This window comes from Protopterus annectens, chromosome 2.part0 (genome assembly GCF_019279795.1).
Source record: "Protopterus annectens isolate FY-2018-M chromosome 2.part0, PAN1.0, whole genome shotgun sequence".
In the NCBI taxonomy this organism is placed as follows: Eukaryota; Metazoa; Chordata; order Ceratodontiformes; family Protopteridae; genus Protopterus; species Protopterus annectens.
The window spans coordinates 732,759,081-732,778,596 of NC_056728.1; the positions used below are offsets into that span (position 1 = coordinate 732,759,081).

A 19,516-nucleotide genomic window follows, 5' to 3' on the forward strand; every position below is an offset into this window, starting at 1 on the left:
AGATGAAATTTTTTTTTTTTCTGAACAAGTGCTGAGATCAAAGAAACAGATTTGAGTGCTGAAACTAGAAAACTGGCTAGTTATAAGAAATTAAAAACTAAGCTAGAAGGCTTCCCTCCAACACAGAAGGGCTTGGGGGCTCAGAAGCCTACAAATAGTCTATACCACTTAACAGGAAAGGCAGGAAACAAGCTTAAATTTTTTTTTTCTGTTTCCCAGATGCTCTCTTTGTACACAGCAGGAGTGCCTGAAATCAGAATATGATCTCACTGCACTCAGTTGAGTGAGCAAATGAGATGGGCCCAGAAGGAGTATCCAAACACAAATTTACAAGAGGGGCGGGCAGTTTCAAGGCCACTAAGGTTAACACCAAAACAAAAACAGGGAGGGTGGGTTTGAAATAGTAATGGTAGCCCTTTAAAATAGAAGTCCTCCAAACTAGTCTGCTTTTGCAGGACTAGAGCCTGAGTACACTGTGTCCCTGAATATCCGAAGAATGGGGATCTTGTCCCCTGGGGTACATACGTTGGAGAGGTTATCAGGATTTTATTTATCCCCCAAAGACATTTAAAGTAAGCGTGACAGGATTTCCATCTTGACCTCTTTGGTGCCTTTGATCACAGATTCTTAAGAACCTCAGAAGCAGAACTGGATCACATCAGATCTAATGGCTCCTGTTCCCACTAAGGTAAATATTGTTTTAGTCAACCATAGATTTCACTCTACAGGCTGTCACCTGAAGTCTCACTGATATACAGTTCCATGCATTAAGGTGTTGTCCATCCACAGACAAGGGAGCCCATAGCTCTAGGTAGGCTAAGAAAGCAATTATTTGCATCACTGACTATGTGGCTTTAAATCTCACTTTGTAAGTAAACACAGCTGCTATTCTGGACAAAGGAAAGCAAGTGAATGTGCAGATGCTGTTATGGCATTAAGGACAGAGAATTTCAAGGCTCACATTGTACATTATTTAGGGCTGACTTTGTTGTGCATGCCAGGTATGGGGTGTGTGGGCACAAACAGTCATTGTCAAAGGATGGCATCCCTACATACAAGTTCCAGCATTCACACTGGATGGAAAGTGACATATCTTTTATTGAACAAGGCCGAAATCCTGAGTTTGCCTCTCAAGTGGTATGAAAAGACCAGCCTCTTTCTGCTGTGTGATTCATGTCTTATCTCAGCAGCATCCTACTGTATTTATTTATCTGTAGTCACCATGCAGACTTTACAGCAGCTGAAGAGTCATTATAGCTTTATTTCAATGTCTTGGTTATTGAAAGCATTTTCCTGATTGATTTCACCAGAACTGCCCTTTAATGGGCATGCCTACACTTATCCAGTTTGCTTCTTCCTTGCCCCAAACTCCATTATTTTTCCCCAGATACTCTAACAAATCAAAAGACAGTACTTGCTTAGAGGTTGCCACTTTCCTAAAACAATCCAGTCAGCCTGTGTCTGCCTACTAATGAAGAATAAAATATTTAGGTTCTTTCTGATAAGGAAACAACTGAGGACAGTCAGGCACATGTAGATCCAAGTGTTTGCATACCATATAGAAAATAATTCCCATAATTAACATTCAGTCCATGTAATTCCTATTGTTAGTAAAGTAGGTATGCATCCTGAAACTCTATGGTCTTAACCATCTACACAGACATCAAGAGAGGATACCAGGGTTTTATTGTATTTGCACTTAGTAAATGAAACACTTGTTTGGTGTTGTCTTAACATGACAACAACTCCTGCATACTGCTCAACTCAGAGAGTCTGATCCAAGCTAGGGATTTTTCTTTTTGACTCTTTCAGCAATTGGCTGTTGCTGAAGATTAAAAAAAGCTGCAAATGTAGCCCACTTCAATGCAGTTAGTTATTTGGACTACCATCTTAGCTTGATGTTGTAAGGCTTCCTGTCTTACTTTGCAGATGTTCTTCAGAGTTTTTATATCATGTTGAAGCTCTGTGTCAGTGCATAGCTTAGGTTTTATGGTGGATTTATGCTTGCTGTCTTTCTTTGGTTCACTTAATGAAGTTACACTTGAACTTGTTCATTTGGACTTGAAGACAGAATAGATGTAGGACCTGCTGAATCTGATGATTCTCATCAAGTTATGCTGGGCCTTTACAGGCCAATTAGCTGGTGGCCTCTACCTGTGTCCTTGTCCTGGGCTGTCATTTCAGATAGGCAGATAACTAGAGATTCTTCTTTCACATCATGGGATGCTCACTTATACATACAGCTCAAGATAGATAGCCCAAGGATGTACAGATTCATATGAATGTTTTAGGGTGGCTGGAAGGATAAATATTTTGCAAACATACACCAGCTTCTCAGATTTCCCTGCTGCCCTCTGGAAAAGGATAGAACAGCCCTTGTGATTCCCTTGGCTGTTTGTTGGCTTTAACAGGATTAGGTCTATATCTACTAAAGGTCTGTTTGATCCCCGTTAAGTAAGAAAAGGGTACTACTCATCTCTATCTTTACAAAATCCACTGGGGGCTTGGTGACTGTTGCTGTCGGCTGCCAGCGCTCCAGGTCTGAGATAAGGTGGCACAACAGTGTTTAGGGCTGTATGGAATATGTGCTTGTTTGAAAACATTGCCTTAATTTGAGGTCCTGCTTCCACCACAGGAGTACCTGGTAATTTGAAATAAAAATGTTACTTCCAGCAAGAAGTTCCCTTTATGCAGAAGTTATTGGGGATATTCTAGGAATGAATACCAACATTTTTATAAAACAAAAAGTGAAATTGTCCTATATATGTACTTACAGATGGCCCTGGTCTTTATGATCCATGTGAAAGAGACTGTGTTGATGCAGTTGGTCATCTAGACAGACAACAGAGGGAAGACATTACTCGAAGTGCTCAGGTAACAAACATATCCCATTTTTTTTCATGGCAATGAATGGCTGTTTGAGTTCAACAGAGATGTTTGCTTTCACCTGGATTGCTTGGTGAAAGATGCTTGTTGGTGAGAACATTGACCTTTTTCTGACCAGAACTGCACTAGAGTGTCTACCAGTATTTTTTATCTTTTTTCAGATGTCATGTCTGTTTTAATGCATTCTTAATGCTTTGGACTTGTAACATCTTTTGTACTCACTTTTCTCATAATGTTTCCTTGTTTATTCCAGCATGTTTTACGTATGGTTGCTTTGGGTCGAGTTAATAAGATGTTTAGTGAGGATAACATACACTCAAAAATACACCCAAAACAAGGCAGAGATTATAATGGTAAGCATGATTCCTTAAAATATACTGCTGTACCATTATCTTTCTTAAACCTAGAATCTGCTGAAATTTATGAAGTGGTATCACTGTAAGCCTTGTATTATATTTGGCAGGATTTAGCTTTAATTGTTTTTATGTGAACTTGTTTTCCTTTTGAATTAATTTTACTGTCTTTTTAAATGTATAGACAATGGATGCTGAATTAGAAATGCACCAGCTTGGTCAGGTATTTTAGTACAGCATTGTAGTATAAATGGAGGCTCCCCCATTTCGACCTATTATTTCAGGTAGTAAAAGTAAGACCTTTCCTTATGGAAAAGTAATAGATAGATGGCTAAAAACCATTTATAGTAAGGTCCCACACATTGTCAAAGATTCTTGGGAATTTTTGAGCAGGATAAAACCCCACCTGTGGAAAAATAATGTCATATTTTTGACAATTGATGTGGTCGACCTATTTTCTTGTATACCTAGAGAAGATGGAACAACTACGTTTATTAACAGTATACAGAGGTATACACAATTGGAATGGGAGAAAGTTGTTTTATTGGAAGTATTTATGGGTATTGTGCTGGATAATAATTATATATATTATGATGGTGAACATTACAGACAGACCCGAGGTGTTGCTATGGAGGCCGCGTGTGCCCCTATGTTTGCAAACCTTGTCCTGTTAGATTGGGAGGATGAATATATGTTCACCAATCAATGGTACCAGTTCATTAGTTGTTACATCAGATTTTTGGACGATATATTTATATTGTGGACTGGTACCATGGATGAAATAGTATTATTTTTAGAATATCTTAACACTTTCAGCCCATACTTAAAATTTACCCACAAATGTGACAAAAGAGGTATATCATATCTTGATACATATATCTATACTACGAGTAAAGGTTTTAGGTCAAAGATATATAGAAAAGATACCTTTAGTAACACATACTTGGAATTTTCCAGTAATCATCCATGGAAGCAAAAGAAAAGTATAATCAAGGGGCAATGTATAAGAGCAGCCCGGATGACATCAGACTATTCGGAGATGGTTAAAAAAAATGATCATATAGGAAACATGTTTAGAGAAAGGGGGTACCCCAGTGAACTTATTAGTGATGTCACAGGGTATGTTAAAAGAGAATGGGGGAAAAAGTACAAACCCTTATTGGGTGTGGCTATGGAGACGAACGAAGAGACTACTAATAGTAATCAAAATAATAAGAAATATAACAGGGCCTGTATATTGGGGTTCAACCCTTATGTAAACGAGGTCAAAAGTATCATACATAAAAATTGGAATATTTTGTGGTGTGATGAGGGGGTGCATAATAAATTGGGAACTGAACCCCTTTTTGTATACAAAACTGGAAAGAATTTAAAAAGAAAAATCCAAAATAGTGATAGAAATAATGATACAAATTCTGTAGGTACAAGCAAATGTGGACATTGCAATCAGTGTTGTGCCATATATGAGGAGCACACCCGCATTATAGACAATATCAACAAAACAACAGTAAGGTTCAAAAAGGGCAACTGTCAGACCCAGTTTGTGATTTATATAGCCATCTGTACAAAATGTCCGTGTTCCTATGTAGGAAAAACTGAGAGGAGGTTAAGAAACCAAATATATGACCATCTTTATTGTATAATAAAGCAAGATACTAACAACGCCCTATATAGGCATATTAGGGATAGTGAGACTTGTAACTCTTTCAAGTTTGCAATTGCAGAGTGTGCAAAGATTAATCCTAGAGGATGTGACACGAAAGGTAAACTGGGGGAAAGAGAAATGAAGTGGCAAATATTATTAAATGCAGCCACTTACCCCGGATTAAATGATTGTATTCCCACCAAGCCCCTGTTAAGGGCCTAGAATGGGTAAAAAAAAGTAATATTAATAGTAGGGTAGGTGTTGTTCCAAGTTGATTATACTCATTGAGCTACAAGTTTCCCACAGTGTTGTGTGTTTATTGTGAGACACAACTAAAAGTTGTATTTTTAACATTTTTAAGTTTTTATTTTTATTTTATAATGTAATTTTATTATTGAATATTATGAATTTTACATCATGCGTAAACAGTAATATAACTGTTTAGTTATTTTACTATGTATTTTCATGATTTTAAATGGTTCTTGTGTTATGAGAATCCATGTCAGGATGAGTCATTCAGTATCCATGAAATTAATATTCATGAGATCAAATTGGTGTATCACAGGACTGGATAATTTGAATTAATTAGTACTATTTAAAGACTGTTAGTTTGAGAAATGGTGTTCTGAAGAAGTCTATGGAGGATAGATGAAAGCGCTTAACCTGATGTACCAATAAACAACAGTTTTGGTATTTTCTGTCTCTTTCCTTGGAACCGGACACTCATTTTTCACCAGTTATATCGCATGTATTGACTGGCAATTGTAGTATAAATGCATAGCTGTGGCAGAAGATGTTGGCTGTAGATGGATTCACTTTGGAATCTCGAAATTCCAAAACATTGAATCTCATATGATCGAAACCATATGATCGATGTTTCGGAATATCAAAATTCTGAAACAAACCCCCCCAAAAAACTAGTTAACCATTTATGCAGAGGTCAAGCCTCCCTGCACCCCCCACACCCCTGCTACTTAAATATTCCAACTCTGAGATCGCACTACAGCGAGGAAAATGGAAATCTCCCGTTCCATGCTGTATGTAGATCTCCATTCAGAATTTCAAAATTCTGAAACTTTGATCATATGGTCTCGACCATATGAAATTCGAGATTTCAGGATTTCAACATTCTGAATGGAACTCCTTTAGACACACCATCTGTTAAAATGTATGTAAATCAGTACGTGCCATCTTATAAAAATGAAAATCTGAATGATCGTTTCTGCATCTCCTTTAGTTAGGACATTTGTTTTTTTGACGTGTGAATAACAAAAAATTCAGAAGGCTTGTGTGTTTTATGGCATGCCAGAAGTTGGTATTTTATTAGTTACTTGGTAATGCTTCTGCATTGATTTTTGTTGGCAGTGTTCTTCCTGGGTGCTTTATTTTGGACGTAATGCCCCATCTGCATTTCAGGGTGGTACATAAAATACATGTTTAAAATGTTCAGTGAGCTTTTTATCTTTCTCTGGCACATCTCTTGCATTACATTCTTATCTAGAACCTGCCTATTCTTTTGTGCAGTTTAGACACAATGCCTGGCAGTACCATTGATGTAGCTGGCTGTATAACCTGGAACCTCCCCTGATGTAGTGCCTGTATACTGCAATGGCTTTGCTGCATATCCAATGCAAACATTATAATGAGAGAAGCTTTACTCTGTAAACTACACATTGCAAACACTAAGAATTAGCCCATAATCAAAACAGTCTTCAGCTTAGCCTTCTTCTTGACTTATTTATTCCATCATATCTGCACATTATGAATCCTCTGGAGTGCAAAGTTCTGGACAATGCTTGGTTTTCCAGAATGTTCCTTAAAGATGGTCTGAATTGTTTGCCTTCTTTATAAAAAAATCTCCTTTGCATTTCAGTTTCTTGATTCATATCTTTTTCTGTTTCCATGTGTTCTTTTCATCTGATGGTTCTGTAATTTGTCTTTTTGAGTATACTGTAAGCAATTTTGCTTAAGGTCAGGATGGAAAATGATCATTTGCTTCTATTGTCAGGATTAAGCCTAGGAAGCTTGTGGACTACTTTCAGTGGATATCTGAGGTGATATTAATGCAGGTGGAGGGAATTTGGCCGGGATTCTGGGGAACTTCCTCTGCTGTTCCTTATAAGTGCAGTGGGATCTTTTATATCCACCCAAGTTACCACCAACTCAGGCAGATATCTGTAATCAAAAACTGGGTCAGTTCTTGTGAACAGTATGTCATAAACTTGAAGTTTTTTGTTTAGACACAGCAACTGGGTCAAACAAAGCCAGCTGTTAATACAGATTGGCTGCAAAGAGGCAACAGAATGTCCAGAAAGAGCCCATTCATGGAGAAGGGGGATGTTCCAGTCACAGTACCGAAAATACTCATTGTCCTGGAACAGAGTGCTGCCAGAACAACAGCAACATATTCAGTGGACTTACTGGGAATATCCTTACAGCTTCTTACAAGGTCATAATAAAAGTATTTCAGTAGGCCCTATAAGTATTACATATATGTTACACAAATCTTGTATTTCCTCTGAAATTAAATGCAGCCATATTCACTATACCAAACCATACAGTCTGTCTTCTTACAATGTTCTAGAATGTATAAACATATCCACCTCTTTACAGATTAGTGTATATTCAACTGGAAGTGTTGTTCTACTCAGACCATTTTTCTCCTGCATAAACAGTCTCCTTTTTTATTTTAGTCATAATTGTTCCATTTGTTCCTCTTCCACTTCTGCTAAACTCCCTGATCTCCTAGCATACCAGTACTTGCATAATTCATCTCTGCAGGCCACAGGATTAATGTATAGGACAATTCTTTACCACAACCACTGCTTCCTGTGCATTTGTTGTTGTTTTTCTTTTGGCTTTTCCTGGTTAGGGGTCACCACAGCGGAACTCCGGTCCGCTAATGATTGGCAGTCAATTTTTACGGTGCCGAGGTGCCAGCCCGACGCCCAACCTTCAATGAAGGCACGCCCATTCACTTATGTCTTTTGAACGCCACTCGACTGCGAGGAGAACATGCAGACTCCACACAGTAGGCGCTCCAGCCAAAAAATCGAATGGGAGAACCTCTTGCTGTGAGGCGACAATGCTACCGCTGCACCACCGCGGCTTGCTTCCTGTGCATTTGTAAATGTTAATATTCCAGCAGGCAAAACTGCTTTCAGTGCAATAGGAGGAGAGTCAATTTATTTATTTCCATTGTTTTTATTCCATAATGCCCACAACATTCTGCAGATGCCACTAAAATGTAGCCTCAGAATACTCACGGTCTGCATATACTTGTTGCCCAGCCAGAACAACGAGTTTCACTCGGTTGCCACAACTGCCTTAAGGCTTATTTTTTATATAATTGCACAAACTGGCCAGAATGACTCTAGGCTTCCAGTGGCAAACAAATTTTCCCACAGCCAACAATAATTTTGCAAAACTTATCCATTGTTTTAACTTTGTTTTAATACTAATAACAGAAAAAGTGCTGAGATTAAAATCAGTCATTTGTAATCAGTGCCATACTCCAGCTAATGCATTTAAATAAATAAAACAAAGTCAAGTCCTTCTCCTCATGTAAGCACTCCAGGTAATCCTAATTACTTTTTCTACAAATTTTCTATAGAAACCAACTCCTGCTCCACATTTTCATCTTTCCAACAGCCTCCATTACCTTAGCTGACTTGCTAATCATGCAAAAATTCTATTTTCCCTTCCAGCTACTGCCACATGTTATACATGTCTAATAAACAGTCGTTAAATACCATGAGACATGTACAGTATTTTCCATCACTCTTGTAATTTCTTTAATATAGTTCTATTAACTTTTTCATATCTCCATTTCATCATTTTGAGTGAGGCTGTATGTCTCACTCTTTCAGATTTGCTCTACTGAGAGTGTTTTGCATGTCTCTCATTAGATGAAGACACCTTTACAACTGTATTCCTCTCAAAATAGATCCTGGAGGTGAATTTAACTTAAAATATAACTTTTTTTAACTGTGATATATAGAGTAACCAAAGAAACAACCAACTTCATGGTGCACCATGAGATTCTTAGCTGTATGGAACTTTGCTCAATTTACTACCTACAAAATGTGATTACTGTTACCTTACAGCATAAAGCAGTACAGTATATTATATTAACTGCAATGTTTAACTTAACAGCTTAAGTTGTTTTGTCATTTGATGTTGTATGACAGTGCTTATGGAATGTAAGGACCCTTCTGAACAGGAGCATCAGTCTGATTTAATTATTACATTGTAAATGTCACTTTTTTGCAAGCTCATGTAGAAACACTCCTGCTGGTTTAGAGGGATCCTCTACAATTTCTTGCTTTCACTGAATATGTGGAAGGTTTACCATGTTACATGATGTAAATTCAGTACCTTTCTCCATGCCAATAATTTTACTGGACAATTTTACTACTAAATGGTTTCAATTCATATTTCAATGTTGGCATTGTTGGTTTGTAGGAGTTTAACAAAGGTTTCTGCAGAGATTTTTGTATGTATTTGCATCTATATCTCTGTTTGGTTCCCTATCAGAAGCCTGAAACACTATAAGCTTGAAAATCAAAATCCTGAAACCAAAAGCCTGAAAATTCAAAATCCCGAAAACCCAAAATCCTGAAACTCAAAATCCTGAAAACACAAATAATGCTAATATGTCACTATAAAGACACTAATATCTACCAACTGACCCTGACCCTAACCCTAACCCTAAGGTCCGTCACTATCGCACACTCACCTGACCCGCACCCTAACTCACTTAAACTGCCCCTAACCCCAATATTTGTCACTATTGCATACATGCCTAACCTGCGCCCTAACCCTAACTCACTTAAACCGCCCTTAACCCTAACATAAAACCAACCGCACACTTACCTGAAACCAACGCATGACCTAACACCACAGGGCTAACAATAGCAAAGCCACAATGACGTCAGTATGTCCATTTTGTGTTTTCAGGATTTTGGGTTTTCGGGATTTTGAATTTTCAGGCTTTTGGTTTCAGGATTTTGATTTTCAAGCTTATAGTGTTTCAGGCTTCTGATAGGGAACCCTCTATTTATATATCTAAGATATATCCAAAGTAAAGAGTAAAGAGGTCACATAGACAAACCAATTAGTAAAAACTACAAGAAAAACCTAGGCAAGCTAGAGATTTCACTGTGTGATACCTTAAATCTCTTGTAACAGAGGCCCACAGAATATATGCAGATAACCCCTTAAGGACATCAACTGTTTCGGCAATATGGCCAACTGTTTCAGCAATATGGCTTATGAATGTCCATGACTTTTAATGTTCCCATTCCACTTATGCACTGCTGATAAGGTCATAAGAAGGCTGAAACATGCGCGTCCAGAGCTAGTGGGGTTTGACTTTATTGGCCTGAATGTATCCACAAAGTCTTATAAAGAAAAAGTTAAAAGTCATGGAAATTCATAAGCTGTATTACTGAAACACTTGATGTCCTTAAGAGGTCATTTGCATATATCCCATGTGCCTCTATTACAGGAAGTTTAAGGTATCACAAAGTAAAAATTCTAGCTTGGCTAAGTTTTCTTGCAGTTTTTATCTAAGGTGTACAGGTAAATAACTATAGATAGAACATTTCTATCTATCTGTAAAATAAAACGCATGTATGAAGACTTTAGTTGAATTTTTTTCATGCCAGCACAAGTGATCAAATACTCGGATAATTGCATTATGCCAGCTTTACTTTATGTAAGATTGAAATCCGGTTGGGATTTAAAATTTGCCCTATCCCAGCTGTTGAGCAATCTCCGAGTTAAAATGTATAAGTAGCAGGGGGTGAGAGTAGTACAGTCCCACGCATGGGTCATGCAGGAGGTTTATTCCAAAGACATGCATCTGGAGCATTTCTCCCCGGGCCTCCGCTGAAAACAGGCTCTGTGGAACCTAGTCGGACTTTCCCGGTCAACAAATGATAAATAAAATAAATAAATAAAAAATTTTTTTCTCATGAGATATTTTGGTTTTCGATTTTTTTTTTTTTTAGATCTGTATTTTTACTATTGAGATTTTGAGTGTTATATTGTGTCTACGGCAAAGACATAAACACGTGTATAAATATATATCTATATATGTGTGTATGTGTTTGATTTCATATAGATAGATTTAGATAGATGTAGACAAATATAGATATTTATCTATGTGAATATATTATATATGTAAATATTTGTGTATATACCTATATATTTATGTATGCACGTATGTGTGTATATATATATATATATATATGTGTGTGTGTGTGTGTGTGTGTGTGTGTACGTATGTGTGTGTGTGTATATATATATATATATATATATATATATATATATATATATATATATATATATATATATGGGTTCACTACATTTGACCGAAAGTTCATTTGACCGAAGCCCATTTGACTGAGACCATATTACTGAAAGTTCATTTCACCGAAAGCCCATATGACCGAAAACTCATTTGACAGAAAAACATCACTGACAGGTATATGCCCAGCTCCCCACTGTAGTGCGACCCTGGAGTGAGGCTATAAAGTTAGGGGGGGGGACACACAGCCCCCCACATTGGGGGGTGTGGGGGTCAGAGCCCCCCCACATAATTGCAGTTTATGCACTATTATATACATGTGTATCCATTAAAAATACATTAAAACATATAACATAAGTACAAACTTGTTGCAAAACAACCCACCCCTAACTTTATATTCAAACTCCAGGATCACACTACAGTGGGGAACTGGGCATATACCTGCCAGTGCTGTTTTTCGGTCAGTTGAGTTTTCGGTCATATGGGCTTTCGGTGAAATGAACTTTTGGTCATTTGGTCTCAGTCATATGGGCTATGGTCAAATGAACTTTCGGGCAAATGGAGTGAACCCATATATATATATATATATATATATATATATATATATATATATATATATATATATATGTGTGTGTGTGTGTGTGTATATATATATATATATATATATATATATATATATATATATATGTGTGTGTGTGTGTGTGTATATAGATATATATATATATATATATATATATATATATATATATATATATATATATATATACACATACATACACAAATATATATATATATATTCAAATATAATTTGTTTCTCTTTTCTGTTGTGGACTTTGTTTTTTAATGTCATTTGTAATGCCATTGTATAGTCAGTGAGCACAACAGATGCTAGATGTTAATGGTACATGTGTTGTATTTGTGTTATGTAGTAGTTCTTACAATATATTGTTCCTCATTTGACATTAACTGTTGCATTTGTTTGGATTTTAGAGGATGCAATGGCTTCTTTTTCATCAAAAAATCCTTTGATGATTCTGAATAACATGTATCCCGGCCTCCGATACATACTGATCAAACAGACGGGCCCAGACCATGATCTAGAGTTTACCATGGGGATTAATGTGGCTGGCAAATCCTATGAGGCATCAGGACCTTCTAAAAGGATGGCTAAACATTGTGTGGCCGTAAAGGTAAGACTTCTCTTCAGGCAGTTTCTTTGCTATAGATTTAAATGTCAAATTACTTAACAGTGGCCCACTTAATGATGTGAACAGTCTCTTTGTGATTTTACTTATGTAAAAGTGTCATTTCAGGCATAGTGAAAGTTTGACACAACCCACTTTGGGAGAATCAGTCTAGTACTAGACTTCATATTTTATATTGTGTTATTTTGAAAGTTTGGTTAATGTATGGCTGTTGAACAAAATATATTCCTTTATTCTGGTTGTGTATTGCAGTCTTTACCCAGCATTCAATTAATATTTACCTGACATTTTACTCATAAAAAACAAGAGGATTCTATAATGGTAGCGTTTTAAACAGACCACCCAGAGTCAAAAGTTAGTATGGTACTTAGAACAGAGTGGTTGGGTTTGTTGATTATCATAGATTTCCACAAGGTTTTTTTATTGGGTGAGGCCCTTCTTAAATGGTGATATTGCAGAAGAGAGCATGTTGGTGCCTTTCTAATGCAGAATATACACATGTAAGCTGGTTACTTACATTGTTGTTTTATTTATTTATTTTTTTTTGGCAAAAAGGTTATTTTAAGTTTTGGAAGTTGACAATAAACTAGTTTATGTATAACTTTTATAAACGTTGGAATTGTGTATATATCCTAAGTGAATTTACAGTGCTATAACAGTAATTGATGTAGAACTGATGTGCAGTACTTACTGATTTATACATTTGCGTTCAGCTATGGTAATACTGGTACCTGCACAAGGGTAAGCTTGTGGTGTCTTAGCAGCATTCCTTAAAGATTCATAGGTATTGAGGAACTTAACTCAGATTCACAGCTACCTCCAAGCACTGTCTGGTTAAGTGACTTTCTCAAGGTCACACAGTAGGCAAATGAGGGCTGAGGGAATCAAACCCTGTATGACAGAAACAACAGCTCACAGTCTTAGCCTCTGCACCAACTGCCCAACTAAGATCTTGAGTGGTGATAGATGTAGGATATAGGAAAACACCGTATTTGTTGAGTTTAAGGGGTTGCTATTCTGGAGAATTTATGGAGTAAATTAATTAGGGTAGATAAGGAGAGAAGGAATGATAGAAGGGGTGGCCTTTTCAAAGGAAACATTGATGAGGTCAGTGTTGGGGTGTGCATGAATTTGGGACCTGATGATTGCAGTATGTTACAGTGTGGAAAGTGAGAATGGGATTATGGGAATGGTGATAATGTGGGAGGAAATGATCTAAGACAACTGTCAGTAAGAAGGGTAAGAGATTGTTGTTGGGCAGGGGGTGAAGCTGCAGTGGGAAATGTGAAGAAAATATGATTTACTGGAAAGAAATGAGCTATAAGATGTGAAAAAGGAAAAAGAACTGCTTAGGGATGAGTATGATGGAGTGAATCCAGTTTTGCAGCGAGGTGGAACTGTTTGGTGGGCAGATGAAACAGTTTGTTATGAAGACGATTTGGTATGTGTTTGTGGTTGGATCTGTCTTAAGGAAACACTACTTCAGGAGTGTTTGGGCTTCATTCAGTAACATTTATTGCTTGCACTGAGTTACTTAAACTGCAGATGTTTGGGCTTTCCAGGTGAATTTGTTTCATTGCATTTCTAACTGAATTTTTCATTGCAGGTGCTGGAAGATTTGAGCTTACCAATAAACAGAGAATATATTGCAGAGGTTAGTGTTCTTTAACTCTTAGTAGTTCGTTTTGACTTTTGTTAAATTGCTCAAGTTAGAAATTGGTCTGTAGGATTTTTGGTTGAACCATTTTGGCCATCACTGACTTTCCTATTTCCAGCCAAGATGCTACTCTGCTAATTGCAATGTGCTTCAGAGAGACAACACTTTTGACTTCATTTACTCTGCCAACTGTAGTGTAGCACAAACTAGTTCCGACATGTTCTGTTGTATTCAGGTTCACAAAAGAAGTGAAACTGTCCCTAATGTCTAGCTGTACTGGTCCCATCCATGTTATTTCCCATTACTACGGTTGGCAGAGCTAGGTGGTAGGTTTAGCAACTATAGTACTGAAGGAGGCCTGGGGCTTTTTATCCCTTGCCAGTGAAACCCTTTTCTTAAGCTGGTTCATGTGCAGTGAATTCATGCACAAAGTTTACTTAATTTGCATGTGCACTAATTACATATCAGTTGATCTTCGTTGCTCTGTGTTATCCAACGTTTGGCACTTGAGAACATGCTTGATTGTAAAAAGACTTATAAGTCAACAGACAAGGCGAGCGTGCTCTGGCAGATCCAAAAGTTGTTTAATGGCTGACAACAAGTAAAATCAGCTAGCAATAATCCAAGTCGCAATAAAGCAATAAAGTAACTGGCAACAAATAAAAAATTAAAAGTTTTAAACAGTCCAATAGCAATAATCCAAATCACAGTGTAAAGCGCTTTTTGTTAGGAAATCCTTCTCCTAACTTCATCAGACAATGACACCCAAAATACAAACACAGGTTTAAGTACTTCATCTGATACCTAAAACATAATACTGCAATTAGGTTCACTTGCATGGTTAAAGGTATAGTACTAACGTCAATGAACTTGTTGATGTTAAATAAGAAAATAAAGTGGTTCTTTTACAGGTTTCCGTTGTATTAGAACAGTAAAAGTAACACTCAGTTAGATGCTCATAGTTATAGTTTATCTACCTTTGAAGTCAAGGGACCCATGAAAAGTATAGAAGTTATGTGAAAGTGTCATAAAAATAAATATACAAATCAGAGCAGTTACCAGGAAATTGTAACGTCACTAGAACTACTAGTAGTCTTGATGTAAGACCATCCATAAAAAAATTACAGCTGTTATCTCATGAGAGTCTTGAGTTTTAACACATGGTAGTCATTTCATTAAGTCCCGGTAAATGGCATGCATTGAGTCTTAGCTGCCAAAGGAGTCCTAATTTCTCAAGCATAAGGGTGGATGTCTCTCCTCTACTGTCTGTATCTATTGAATCAATGGCCCTAAATCTAAAAGTATGGTTAGGATATTCAGCACAATGTCTAGCCAATGGGCTCTCCATTTTTCCTCTAGTAATATAGTAGACATGTTCGTAAATACTCTCTTTTAATTTAAGGTCTGTCTTGCCAACGTAAAAACCAGGGCAGCACTGACATTGCGCTAAATAGACTATGGCCGTAGAGTTACAGTTAAACTTGTTCTTTAGGAAATATTCACGCCCCCTAATAGTAAATTTTGACCCTGTGATGACATGTCAACACTGGTTACATGCCTCACACTTAAATGTCCCTGGAAAACCCCTAATAATTATATTACTTCTTTCAGTGATTTTTTTTAAGTTATTTCCTTTCTTCCAGGTGACAAGGGGTTTATCTCCTAGTTTTCCTTGTATGTCTCTATCAGATGTTAACAACTGCCAGTTCTTACCCAGTATTGTTTTCAAGGCTTCATAGTCTAAAGAAAATGTAGTTACAAACCACAAAGAGTATTGCACACTTTGCAGGCTGTCACTGTTTCTGACTATGGAGTACCTAAGTTCAACTTCACCTGAGACCTTGGTTTCCATCCTATGGGGTGTGGTCAACCCTTTAGATAGGATGGGCATGAAATGGCCAATGGCACGTTTTCTACTGACCTCACCTTTAAGGTCAATAATCAACTCTTTGGGGTACCCTCTTTGGAGGAACATAGACTTTAAAAGTTCACATTCCTCAAAGAAGTGGTAGTCCTCCGTGATCATCCTGGCCGCTCATACTAGTTGGCCCTTCACAACACTCTTCTTCTGATGCATAGGATGGAAACTAGTGTAGTGTAAGAAAGAGTTTGAATAGGTGCTCTTTCGGAAAATCCGTGCAAAATATTTTTTTTCTGGAGTCTGTCAAAAAACTAATAATCCCTGTGTGGAAATTACTAGTAAACTTGAGGAAGGTGGTGGACCCATTAAAGTGTTCTAATATTGTAGTAGCCAGGTCGGAGCCGACCTTGATGATCATAAAAATATCTAAAAAACAGGTGTAAAAGTAAATACACCCGTTCAATTCAGTGTTTTCAAAGTTGGTATCTTTTTCCCATTTAGCCATGACTAAATTGGCAAAACTAGCTTCACAGGGGGAGCCCATAGCTACACCTGTCTGCTGCCTAAAATATTCTTTTTCAAACGTGATGTAATTATTAGACAGTGTAATACCCAAAAGTTCCTCCACCAACCTCAGTTCTGTATGTTCCACCCCCTTTAATCTCATGTGATCAATTACCCACTCAATTCCTAGGGTTTGTGGGATCACCATATATAAATCATACACATCCACTGTCAAAAAAACAAAACTCCTCATTATAGTCCAAAGAGTTAATACTCATCAAAAATGTCCAAGAGTCTTTGCAAATTTGTGGTTCTGTGGACACAAATCTCTTCAAAATGTCATCTATCACCTTAGCGCAAGAGTAGGTGATTGATTGTCTAGCGTCCACCAAAGGTCGCATAGGTGGATCTCCTTAATTCTTGTGGATTTTAGGTATTCCAAAAAGTACGCGTTGTCTAGGTGATAATACTGACAAATAATTAAACATATCCACATCGATTAGTGAGTCAATGAACATATCATTTAAGAACATTCTAATACAATTGTATGCTATGTTCAGTTCATTCAGGCTCACTTTGGTGTAAGTATCACTTTCAAGTATCCTCCTCATTCTTTCTTTATATTCCATTTTATGCATAATAACCAGTCCACCTCCTTTATCAGGTTTTATTAGGCGGACTGGTAAAAGTCTAAAATTGCTAAGAGCCTCTCGTTCATTTTTGTTCAAATTAGTCGCTGGTCCTGTCCTGTGTGTATGGTTTATAAAAGCCCTAAAGTCCATTTCACACATTTTCTCAAATAAGAAAATGGACGGATGCAGTGGGAGGGTTGAATGTACTGGAAATACACAAATTTGAATTCGCATTATGATTCCCATTCCCCAATATCAGTTGTAAGTTAAGCTTCCTAGTATAAAGCTTAAAGTCCAACAATAGGGCACCTATATCAGTAGTATGAGTTAGAATAAATGTAATTCCTTTCGCAAAAATTTCCACCAATACAGGGTCAGTTATGTATTCGGTAATATGAATGAAGTGAACATAGCATACAATCGTATTAGAATGTTCTTGAATGATATGTTCATTGACTCACTAATCAATGTTGATATGTTTAATTATTTGCCAGTATTATCACCTAGACTACCCATGGTGGTGCTGCGGTAGCATTGTCGCCTCACAGTATGATGTTGTCCTATTTGATTCTCAGCTAGAGCATCTTCTGTGTGGAGACATGCGTGAATGGGCGTACCTTCATTGAAGGTTGTGCATCAGAGCTGGCAACTCGGCATATAAAAATCTACTGCCAATCATTAGCGGATTGGAGTTCCGCTGTGGCAACCCCTAACTGGGAAAAACCGAAAGATACAATCAATCACCTAGACTACCCATACTTTTCGGAATACCTAAAATCCACAGAATCAAGGAGATCCACCTATGCGACCTTTGGTGGACGCTAGACAATCAATCACCTACTCTTGTGCTAAGGTGATGACATTTTGATGAGATTTGTGTCCTTAGAACCCCAAATTTGCAAAGACTCTTGGACATTTTTGATGAGTATTAACTCTTTGGACTATAATGAGGAGTTTTGTTTTTTGACAGTGGATTTGTGTGATTTAAATATGGTGATCCCACAAACCCTAGGAATTGAGTGGGTAATTGATCACATGAGATTAAAGGGGGCAGAACATACAGAATTGAGGTTGGTGGAGGAACTTTTGGGTATTACACTGTCTAATAATTACATCACGTTCGAAAAAGAATATTTTAGGCAGCAGACAGGTGTAGCTATGGGCTCCCCCTGTGGAGCTAGTTTTGCCAGTTTAGTCATGGCTAAATGGGAAAAAGATACCATCTTTGAAAACACTGAATTGAATGGGTGTATTTACTTTTACACCCGTTTTTTAGATTATATTGTTATGCTCATCAAGGGCGGCTCTGACCTGTCTACTAGAATATTAGAGCACTTTAATGGGTCCACCACCTTCCTCAAGTTTACTAGTAATTTCCACACAGAGATTGAGTTTTCTGGATGTTGAATTAACTAAAGATAGACCTCGGAAAAATATTTTGCACGGATTTTCTGAAAGAGCACCTGTTCAAACTCATTCTTACACTACACTAGTTTATATCCTATGCATCAGAAGAAGAATGTTGTGAAGGGCCAACTAGTATGAGCGGCCAGGATGATCATGGAGGACTACCACTTCTTTGAGGAATGTGAACTTTTAAAGTCTATGTTCCTCAAAAGTGGGTACCCCAAAGAGTTGATTATTGACCTTATAGGTGAGGTGAGTAGAAAATGTGCCAATGGCCATTTCAAGCCCATCCTATCTAAAGGGTTGACCACACCCCATAGGATGGAAACCAGTGTCTCAGGTGAGGTCGAACTTGGGTACTCTGTAGTCAGAAACAGCGACAGCCTGCAAAGTGTGCAATACTTTTTGAGGTTTGTAGCTACATTTTCTTTAGACTATGAAGCCTTGAAAACAATATTGGGTAAGAATTGGCAGTTGTTAACATCTGATAGAGACATACAAGGAAAACTAGGAGGTAAACCCCTTGTCACCTGGAAGAAATGAAAGAACTTAAGAAACCTCACTGAAAGAAGTAATAGAATTATTAGGGGTTTCCCAGGAACATTTAAGTATGAGGCATGTAACCAGTGTCGACATGTCATCACAGGGTCAAAATTTACTATTAGGAGGCGTGAATATTTCCTAAAGAACAAGTTTAACTGTAACTCTAAGGCCATAGTCTATTTAGCACAATGTCAGTGTTGCCCTGGTTTTTACTTTGGCAAGACAGACCGTAAATTAAAAGAGAGGATTTACAAACATGTCTACTATATTACTAGAGGAAAAATGGAGAGCTCATTGGCTAGACATTGTGCTGAACATCCTAACCATACTTATAAATTTATGGCCATTGATTCAATAGATACAGACAGTAGAGGAGAGGCATCCACCCTTATGCTTGAGAAATTAGAACTCCCTTGGCAGCTAAGACTCAATGCATGCCATTTACCGGGACTTAATGAAATGGCTTCCATTTTATGTGTGTTAAAACTCAAGAGTCTCATGAGATAACAA

General features: G+C 37.4%; 1 protein-coding gene across 1 annotated transcript in view; it reads left to right on the plus strand.

Annotated features, from left to right (window-relative positions):
* LOC122792776 (interleukin enhancer-binding factor 3-like) overlaps positions 1-19,516 on the plus strand; it is an 82,331-nt gene that overhangs the window by 29,861 nt on the left and 32,954 nt on the right. The window contains exons 8-11 of the mRNA XM_044060346.1: positions 2,777-2,874; positions 3,140-3,239; positions 12,188-12,387; positions 14,009-14,056. Of these exons, the coding sequence (XP_043916281.1) occupies positions 2,777-2,874; positions 3,140-3,239; positions 12,188-12,387; positions 14,009-14,056 (446 nt within the window). The remainder of the gene's footprint in view (positions 1-2,776; positions 2,875-3,139; positions 3,240-12,187; positions 12,388-14,008; positions 14,057-19,516) is intronic.